The sequence below is a fragment of the Lactuca sativa genome, chromosome 4 (assembly GCF_002870075.4).
Source record: "Lactuca sativa cultivar Salinas chromosome 4, Lsat_Salinas_v11, whole genome shotgun sequence".
Classification (NCBI taxonomy): Eukaryota; Viridiplantae; Streptophyta; class Magnoliopsida; order Asterales; family Asteraceae; genus Lactuca; species Lactuca sativa.
The window spans coordinates 17,228,612-17,239,268 of record NC_056626.2 but is presented as its reverse complement, the minus strand read 5'-3'; the positions used below and the strand labels follow the sequence as shown (position 1 = coordinate 17,239,268).

The 10,657-nt window shown below is 33.9% G+C and overlaps 1 protein-coding gene across 1 annotated transcript; it reads right to left on the bottom strand.

The window, feature by feature from the left end:
- Nucleotides 1-6,952: 6,952 nt before the first annotated feature.
- Nucleotides 6,953-8,994, bottom strand: LOC111880060 (ribonuclease 3). The gene is made up of 4 exons (XM_023876474.2): nt 8,838-8,994; nt 8,326-8,481; nt 8,028-8,226; nt 6,953-7,378 (listed from the first exon to the last, which is right to left on the bottom strand). The coding sequence occupies exons 1-4, from the start codon at nt 8,940-8,942 to the stop codon at nt 7,122-7,124; spliced, it is 717 nt and encodes a 238-aa protein (XP_023732242.1). The 5' UTR covers nt 8,943-8,994; the 3' UTR covers nt 6,953-7,121.
- Nucleotides 8,995-10,657: the final 1,663 nt, after the last annotated feature.

Here is a 10,657-nt window from a genome sequence, read left to right as displayed (position 1 = left end):
TTTGCAAGTATAACAAGAAAACAAGCCTAGGCTCTGATACCACTATTGGGTTATGTGACATCCCCAAATTTCACGGCCAGAAAAGACCGGTTTGTTTATGCTTTATTTTAAAATCATAGTAATCGTTTAAAGAAAACGGTTGCAGAATTTGTTCCCAAAACAAGATATGATAAAAACTTATCAAAACATTTCTTAAAGAGAATGTATTTTCATTAAATAATAAAACCTCGGGATGTCATGTTCTTATACAGACACATAAGCATAAACAGAACATACATTCATTTACTCTAGTGATTTACATCTCCTTTAATCTCTCAGTGCAAAGCAGCTTCGTATCGATACCGGTGATACAATTAAACTGAGTAGGTCAGGCTTGGGAGCCTGGTGAGCATATAGGTTTTTCAACCCACAATAATATAATTATTATATATAATTATCAAACAATCAACCCAATTACCCATCCCCATTATCTTCCTTACTCTTAAGGGTCTACCCTAAGAATCATCTATTCGTTCACTCCGTATTAGGCACTAAGACAATAGCTGCCAGGATTCTTTATTAGGCACTAAGACAATAGCTGCCAAGGTTCCTTCATAAAGCACTAATTCCATAGCTACTATAGTTCATTCATCGGGTACTAAATCCATAGCTACCAGTGTAGGTACTAAGTCCATAGCTACCAACGTTTATCTAACAGTACTAAATCCATAGCTACCGGTGTAGGTACTAAGTCCATAGCTACCAACGTTTATCTAACAGTACTAAATCCATAGCTACCATCGTCTATCTAACAGACTAAATCCATAACTACCAACGTTTGTCTATACGGTACTAAATCCATAGCTACCAAGGTTCATCTATATAGTACTAAATCCATAGCTACCAAGGTTCATCTATACAGTACTAAATCCATAGCTACCAAGGTTCATCCTTCGTCTCATACTCAAACTCATCCGTCATCACACACCAACTAATTCGTCTACCCATTTTCTACCCAACATATTTGTAGATATAACATACATATACAGTTTAACTCATTTAAAACCTATATAAAACATCCATTCCACGCTTATCTCAAATAAATGACAATATATAAACACATAACACGTATATCGTAGCAAATACTTAATACTTATGTGTTAGAAGAAAGTAACTATACACTCACACTAAACATATACTTAATACATTCAAACAATACTTGTATTAAAATCGTGTTTATGAAAGGGACTATACACCCACGCATATAAACAACTTTATATTATACACATAACACGTATTTCATAGCAAATACTTAATATTTATGTGTTAGAAGAAAGTGACCACACACTCACTTGATCAGAAGATGATCGGACAACACTACAGCTCTAAGAGTAGTATTCTTCGGTGAAACCGGGATATCTTCACACATCGGGTTTCTCACGGGCAGAGCTTCGTCTCGGAAACTCTTTTCTTCTCGGGATCTTCAGGCTTCGGGACTCGCTTTAGGTCTCGGGATGTTATCGGGGCTTCGGGGGTATTTATTTGCACATAAATCGAGGTAATATGGGTGAGAGATAAGAGAATGAGCAACCAAACTCAGCTGGCCCTTCAAATCTATTTATAGGGCAAAATTGGCCCTTGGCACGTCATGACACCTTTTTCCACGTCGTGGGCTTGGTCGTCACTGCATGCGTCATCTCAAGTTGCATCTGGGGGACTCCCAGAGGTGTCAGAAGACATGCCACATTGTGGCACTGCTTGCCACGTCGTGGTATCTGACAGTTTTGGGGTTTCACGCACCGAACTTTAGAAATTCATAACTTTTGCATACGAACTCCATTTTCAACGTTCTTTATATCGATGCGAAGGTGAGATTATGCTCTACAACTCTCGTTTAGACTCCATTGGCTAATTTTGACTTTATTTTTAATATATTATAATTATATTACTTATATATTATTTTTAGTAGGCCGGGACAGGAAAACTCCGTTATAAACTCATAACTCCTTCGTCTGACGTCCGTTTTCGTCTGTCTTTTTATCGTTGGACTACTATCGAAGAAATCTTCGACTCTCGTTTAGATCACTAAGGATAGATATATATCTACATTAAATTCACTATTTACGTCGTGCTGGGTCGCGCTGGGTCGTGCCGGTTCTGTCGCGAAACTTCGATAGGTCATAACTTCTTTGTTATAATTCGGATTTTGGCGTTCTTTATATGCACGGAAACCTTGTGACATATACTACAACTTGGTTAAGATTAATCCTTGTAAATAATCTTCCATCAAAAAGTCATTTTTGATGCTTATCGTCTCTAAATTGACTAGCCCTGATCTACGGGCGTTACAGGTTATGAGCATTCTAACACCCCTAAGTGTACATGCAACCCTAAATACCTTGGATCTATGTTTTCTCTATTATATATGCAATTATGAACATCCAAGGTATTATCCTAATCTATCATACAAAATAATGAATATGACAAGATAGAATACATACCTCTTTGATGTAGAATGTCTTCATGAAGCTTGAGTTCCTAGTGCCTCAAGTGTGACACCTCAAATGGTTCACACAACACCAAATACACTTGGAATAACTTGAGAGAAACTTGAACACTCCTAAAATCGGCTATCCTTTTCTTATTATTCATAGTGGCCGATTTTTCCCAAAGAATATGATCTTATATAGTTGCTACAATTAGGGTAAACCCTAATTGTCATGGCCTTCCATTTCCTTGGATCCATGGGTTCAAATACACCATGGAGCATCCATGGACCATCCTATGGGTTTTAGCCCAACTTGATTATCCATGGAGCATTAGCCCACTATACAAGTATGGATGATTTACACAATTAACCCATATATTTAATTAGTCTTCTTTTGATCACTTAATTAATTCTAGATTAATTCTTGATCAATACTAATTAAATAATCCTATTAATATATTAGAACTTATAATATATTAATCACCCTTAAGTGTTATTTCTCTCATTATAGTCTATCCAAGTGCATGATGCCATGCAACCTAAATGGACCATGTCAGGTCGAGTTAAGTCTTACCAATTATAGTTATGGACTTAGACATTAATCCAACAGGTCACTCTTTGGGAGCTAAGGACGTGGTGGCCATATCTTGGAATCATTTTGTGACGGGATTCAGGGAAGAGTTTACACTGGCCATTAAGGTACACCAGTTGACGAGGTAGTTTTGGGACCTTCTCCAAACGACGGAGATTGTGGCGAAGAGCACCGACAAGTTCAAGTAGAAAGCTTTATTGGTTCCACAATATGCAACGAATGAGAAGATGAAGAAGGCGACGTACCATGATATGTTACAGGATGATATCCTGAAGTTTATGAGCGTGTCTAGTCGCAAGACCTTGGAGGATATGACTGACAGAGCCCGAGAAAGGGAGATTGATTTGGAGCTTTTGAAGAAGCGGAAGTAATTTCATACTCGGGCAGTGGAGGGCTCATGGAAGAGACCCAAGACTTTCAATTCGCGAGTTAGCAACCGGTAGGGTCGGGGCCATTACGGCAAGTGCAGGACACCGCACGATGAGGTGTGTCGGTCTAGAGGTATGGGCTATTTCAAGTGTGACGGGATTAGTCATGTCAGTAGGAGTTGTCCCCAGGGGTCGAGTATGATATGTTTTCATTGCAACCAGGTGGGCCTCAAGAAGGCCGACTGCCTAGGATTGACGAGTGGAGCAGTGAGGTCACCTACTCCAGCTACACTCAGGATTACCGATGGTCGTGAGGGTAGGGCAAAGGCTCCAGCAATGAGGATCTGATTGTTTCAGTTGCAGGCCATGGAGGCCTGAGCTCTATCAGATATTGTCACAGGTATGTACCGTAATCGCTTCCTTCATGCCCTTATTAATTATGCTTATGATTATATGATTGTGTATATGAGACATGAGGTTCGGATTATTTAATTCTCCGCCTAAGGATCATAATTTCTTTATGACTATCTGGTTATTATTTTTCGAGGGGTTTTCAAATGCCATTTTTGCATTCCGATAATCATATTTGAATGGTATTTAGTTGACCCGGTTGAAGGCATCAGCTCGGGAAGAGACGGTCATTGATAAGGTCGGTCCTAAGAGGAGGGGAGCTGATTTTTCTGCTTGTAGGATCATTCGCCGGATTGTTTCTAATGATTTCAGTGAAATGGGTTTCGAGTTAGTTGCCATGTAAGTCGTTTGGATCTTCGAGTTGGGGATTATAGAGACCCTACATAGTAGTGAGGTAAGAGGGATCAGTTTGATTCATGCCTTTAGAACGTGGCCAATGCGTTCCGAAGAGGTTCTGCTCAGTAACAGGTAGAGTATTAGGTTGATTGGCAGCCCAATTTTGATATCCACTTTAATCTTTCTTTGTCATCGGTTGAGTTGTCTGACGATTTTGGAGTGGTATAAACGGTAGGTGCTTTGGAAGCATCAATTTTTTTCAACTTTAGTGAAGTATTTGTTTTGGTTTTGGGATGTGTGTACCCTTGATTTCTTGGTCATGGAATTTTATTCTTATGAGCTCCGGATGGTGATGATCTTGAGTAGTGAAATTGTGGACAAATTGGGAATTCGATTGGTTATGAAGTTGGCAAAACGTGTTCAAATATAAGTGGAGGAGAATCGTTAGGATTAATGGGAATATCTCTAAGTGCAAGTCAACTTGAAGTTTCCTATCCATATGTCAAGTTGATAGCCAGTTCTGGTTTGAGCCAAGGCTTTTGCAAGGGATTATCTTCAGTGGTAAGTTGTTATCAGGGAAGCAAATGTTGGGAATTCATATTATCTTGTTCGAGGATGTAATCATCGGTAGTGGCACATTTTGGATTCAGGGTTAAGTTCAGGTTGAGGATTTTGTTAGGACCTCTCTGCCTGTTCTTGTCTGATGACGGCTTTGAGGTTCGAAGTACGACCTGAACGCCTAGTTGGGTTCAGCAAAGTTTAGATTTCCAACGCATGTTGATTTTTGGCGATGTATTCACCTGGATGGTTAGTAAGATCATGGGTTGGTCCCATGGCAGTGTGGAAATGTTTTAAGATTGTGGGGTGGCCCGTGGCATTCACTAGGTTGGCAGATAGCTATGGATGTTTTGTAAGACTGCGGAGTGTCTCGTAGCATTCACAAGGTCGATAAGTTGTTATGGGAATGTTGTAAGTCTATAGTATGGCTATTATCCTTTACTAGGATGATTTGGACCATTTCATGAATGGTTGTGAGACTGCGGGAGGGCTACATCATTAATAGGATTAAGGAAGGTCGTAGTACGATTTAGGGTCGGGTGTGATGTAAGAATATAGTTGGGCCAGTAGCATTCATCTAAAATGAATCGAACTATCTATTGTTCGTGTTGACTAGTTATGTGACCTATGCTTAGACTAGAAGGTTGTTGGAGCTATGTGGATAAATATGTTATGGTAGCTTTTGTCAGTTAGACTATTGGTTGGAGTCTCTTGGTGCGACCGTGTGCAAGGTTATTAGCTTCAGCAAAGGGATTTGGATTTTGTACTCCAGTTGGTAGGTCAGCACGAAACCAGGGAGATCTTGGATAGATCGAAAATATGAATGTTTGGTTAGCAGGATGTGATTTGTATGTTGGTATGGCACCAATGGTTGAGACACATGATGGGAACCACCTTCATACACAGGTGCGAGGTTGTCGTCATCGGCGAACGGTCAAGGGTAAACTTATGTTGGATTTGATAACACTTTCATATGTTGCATCATCTACCCTTCCCTAGTACACTATACCCTAATACGACATTAAAATATTAAAAAAGAGCGATTTTTGACATAATTTTTTGTTTGTTATGTTACAAAGGTAAACTTATGTTGGATTGGATAACACTTTATTATTTAATTCTAAATCCTAAACTCTATGTCCAAATCCTAATCAACAAACAAGAAACACGAAATTTATACTCGAAAAGAAACAATTTTTCGATACACTACATGTTCTTTGTAATTAAAAGGTTTCTGAAACATAACCATTCATCGAAAGAGAATTACACGCTTAAATAAAACTATCTAACACCCACCAAAGAGAAACTAATTGTCACAATGAATTATTATCCAAATAAAAGTATTCACATCCTAAACTACAAACCTTGAATGCTAAATATAAACCTAAACCCTAAATACTAAACTATGAATAAAACTATTTTTCAAAATGTCATATAATTATTTACATACATTAACGATATATTTAAATAGTGAGTGATATTTATAATACATTTTTTGTTATTAGAATTATATATGTTATCATGGAATAGAAATGATCTATTTTCGACACAATGAATCTAACATATGAAAACACATATCCAATCTACACAAAAGTGACGAATACATTCTTCGTCGAAAAAAATGAATCATTGAATGAAAACTAATGTTTAGTGATATTTGTCAATATATTGTTTTTTTATTTTAATATGACATGTTTCCTAAAACAAACTAATCATTGATCAAAATACAAATGAGTATATATGCAAAAAAAGATATATAAATCACAATGGTAAACAAAATTGGTTGATATATTTCTCAACTCTAAAAAAAACTAATCGCCTCTAGAAACTAATTTCTGAAAGATGTTATTCGCACCGTCGCTTACATGGGTAAACGGCTAGTAATTTAAATTGATCTATCTTTCCATGAATTAATTGAATTTTCAGCTTGTTGGTTGTATATAAAATTACAAATAAACTATGAAAAAAAATGAGAAAGACAAAACTAATTGGATATCGTGGGCTTTTTCAGGCTTCACTTTATGGGCATGCTGTCTCAGTAACTTTTATGGGCTTCTTTTATTATTGTTTAATATATTGTTACTTTGTTAGTTATAACTTACGTGAAATAATTAAAAACAGACAGAAAATGCTTGGTGACACTTGAAGATGAAGCAAGATATAAAGAACGCTAATATATTGTTATTGTTATAAACGTGTTAGGTGAGTGTTCACAAGATATATAATAATGTAATTTGGATTACTACTTGGTTGATGTTGGATACACAATTACACATTTACACTCACGTGCCTTTGAAATAATTGCAACAGAAATATACAAGAATCAGTTATCTCATTTATTACGAAATCAATAAAATCCAATATAAGAATCAATGAAATTTGAAGAATTTCAGAGCTCATCATGACTTGAAGCAGACGAAAACGAAGGGAATTCAACTTTATTTCCACAAGGTCTCCCATGAGGAAAAACTGGGCATTCGATGAAATTAGAAGCCGATGCATCGACACACTGGTACACTTGGTATAATTGGTGGTACCCTGACGAGTCAACATTGCACTCTATAAATGGGGCATAACCCACACTCTTTGTAATTGCATCTTTCATTTGTCCCATTGTATGAAATTTCCCATCGGTGGGTTTAATCCCTACAATCAAAATGAATTAAACACTTGTATTTTATGCATAGATTGTTGTACATAATCCTTGCATCTTTTACTCTAGTGCCAATGTCTAGAAATGCATCTCTACTCTAATCTTTTACTCTAGTGGTGGATGTGGAGAAATGCATGTCTATTTTAATAAAAGAATAGTTTTAATTTTTATTTGATATTTGTCAATTTAATACAACTTCTCATTAATATTATGACACATGTCAAAAAGATATATTAGCCAACACTTTAAAATTCAAATTTACTTTTTTTAATTATATGTTATGTTTAAAGTTATAATAACTTTAAAATTTTGAAATATTTCTTAATTAATGATTTATTTAAAATAATTAATAAATAACTTTTGAATTTTTACTATAAAAAATTATTTTATTTTATAAACTATTTAAATAATAAATACCATATCCATCTCTATTGTTGTATTCTACTATGGGTGAATAGTTTCTAGAGTAAATTACAAGAACGATCCCTATAGTTTAGGGTAATTTTTATGTTTAGTTCCTAATTTATTTTTTTAATTCGAAAGGTTCCTATTGTTTGTTTTTGTAAGGCGCTTGATTTTACTTTGTGTAAGTAGTTGTCCTTCGTGCAAGAAGGGATGTACATTATGCATAAGAAGTTGTACCTGCGTTTTCGAGAGCATGGAGGAGGTTTGCTTTTTTCTTGAGAGAAAGGGCGGCTTCAAAGTAACCACGCTCGTCAAAAACCGATTCAGCACAAGTGCCGTGTTTTTCCCATTCGTGACGCCAAAATTTCAAACCGTCGCCACTCGGGCACGCAAGTGTAGGCCATTGCTTTTGTAACACACTTTCAAGATTTGCAACCTAAATATACGCATACACATTTTATGTGTCATATTTGTTATATTTAGTGACAGATTTATGAATTTTAAAAAAAAGTTATGAGTTTGGAATTTTTAATACCTTAGAGTCATCGAAAGGGTTGGAGGAGTCACAGTTAGAAGGATAGGAGCCATCTTTGTAATTAGGCCAAAGCCCGTGGATGCTGAAATCTTCTGCTGGCTTCCCGGTTTTTGGATAGCAACAACCACGCCTTGAGTCACAGTACGAAGCTGGCCACTACAAAATTAAATTGGTTATCATTTAAACAATAGTATAAAATTTTCATGTATATGTTAACCATTTAATTAATAATTCATAGAAATGTGTTTGTCGCCAAAAGATTTGTCATATTTAGTAAAGTAAATCATATTTTGGCAAATTAGTAATATTCTGCCAGTTTATTGAATATCGATGACAAGAGTTTGCAAATAAATATGTAGTGATGGAAATCACTTGGCAAAATACAACGAGAAATATGTCACGAATAACCTCTCAAATGTTTAGCAATTAAATAAAAACTGTCACACAAGTCACAAAAGTTACATTTAGTGATGCCATTAAGCATGTGAATGGAAATATTAAGAAGAACAAACCTGTTGAACGAAGTAAAAGAAATCAAAGTCTTTAGCAACGGTTAGAATTGCAAAAGATTGTATGACCAGAAATAAGATAAAAAATGCACTCCCATTCAATTTCATCTTTCTGTAGATTTAGTTGTAGTTGAAACAAAGATTTAGATATACAAGATAAGATGTTTATTCATCTATATATACACAAACCAGAATATGCCTTCTAAGCATTATCGTGTCCTATAACCTTGCTTGTTCGTGTTGGACATTGCTTCAAAATTTGTTCATATATATATATATATATATATATATATATATATATATATATATATATATATATATATATATATATATATATATATATATATATATATATATATATATATATATATATATATATATATATATATAGGGAAAAGTGAATATACCCTTAAGGGTATATAAATTTAGGTACCAAAACTCACCATATTACATCGTTTTGTATCATATATAGACATTGTAATTGTCCAATGTTCTTATAATTCAACTTCTAACTTGAATTACTTCAAAGATTTTTATAAATTTCATATTTATCTTCCTCTTACATAATTGTCATTTTCAACAATAATATATATAGCTTAGTAAGTGTTCGACAAAAAGATGTGATGTAAGATGAAGACAATAGTGAAAATTTAATAATATTGAATATAAATCAAGTTAACGATTGAAGTTTAACAATAATATAATGAATATATCAAACAAAACGACGTATTATTATGAGTTTGGGTACCTAAGCTTATATACCCTTAAGGGTATATTCACTTTTCCCATATATATATATATATATATATATATATATATATATATATATATATATATATATATATATATATATATATAGAGAGAGAGAGAGAGAGAGAGAGAGAGACCTTGAACACTTTTTTTTCTATACAACAAACATATGTGCATTTCTACATATGTTACTGGTTTATAACCCGTGAAACCACGGCTACAAAATTAATTAAACTTTAATAGTTAGAACACAAAATTATTAATCAATTATAATCGCTAATTTAAATAAATATGTGAAATTATATCACCTTATAATTTGTATTAATTTTATTTTAATTTTTATTGCATTGTTATTAATTTATTGTAATTAACGTAAAAATTTTAAAATTTGAAATAGATAATTAATAGGTTGACAAGTGACATGCATTAATGCATTAATTAAGAGGTTTAATAGGGTGACACATGACAAAAAAAGAATAAAATATGTATTAATTAGAAGTCCTAATATGATGACACATGTCAAAAGGAGATTAAAACTATTCTTTTATTAGAATAGGATATACATATAAAAAAGAAATCTTTTATATGCAACCTATATGTACGTTTGATATTTTTTTCTTTTGTTATAAATGATCTATATGTGTGTATATGTGAATATGCAAAACATATGTAAATGCATAGTATTTTATACCCCTATGAGAAAAAAAAATCATTTTTTGCTAAAAAAAATTCAGCTAATCTCTTAATTGTACATTAGCATTATTATAGAAAAATTATAGAAAATTATTTTATTTATTTCTAACAGAAGTAATATATATATATATATATATATATATATATATATATATATATATATATATATATATATATATCAATATTTTAAAACCCGGGTTTTTAGTTGACCCGGTGTGATGACCGGTTCACGGGTCAACCGGTTCAACCGGTTGAACCGCCGGGTCAACCCGGTTTATGGTCTTTTTCTATTTCTATATATTTTTACTTTCATGCATAATGCATAAACATATAAAACTAATAATTTGATGTCCACAAAGTTTAAACATTGAAAAACATTG

Excerpts from the sequence above, each read along its gene's own strand:
- LOC111880060 (XM_023876474.2), bottom strand. The coding sequence starts at position 8,942 with ATGAAATTGAATGGGAGTGCATTTTTTATCTTATTTCTGGTCATACAA. Across the intron at positions 8,482-8,837 it reads TCTTTTACTTCGTTCAACAG|TGGCCAGCTTCGTACTGTGA; the intron begins GTTTGTTCTTCT and ends TTAATTTTGTAG. Across the intron at positions 7,379-8,027 it reads CCATGCTCTCGAAAACGCAG|GGATTAAACCCACCGATGGG; the intron begins GTACAACTTCTT and ends TTTTGATTGTAG.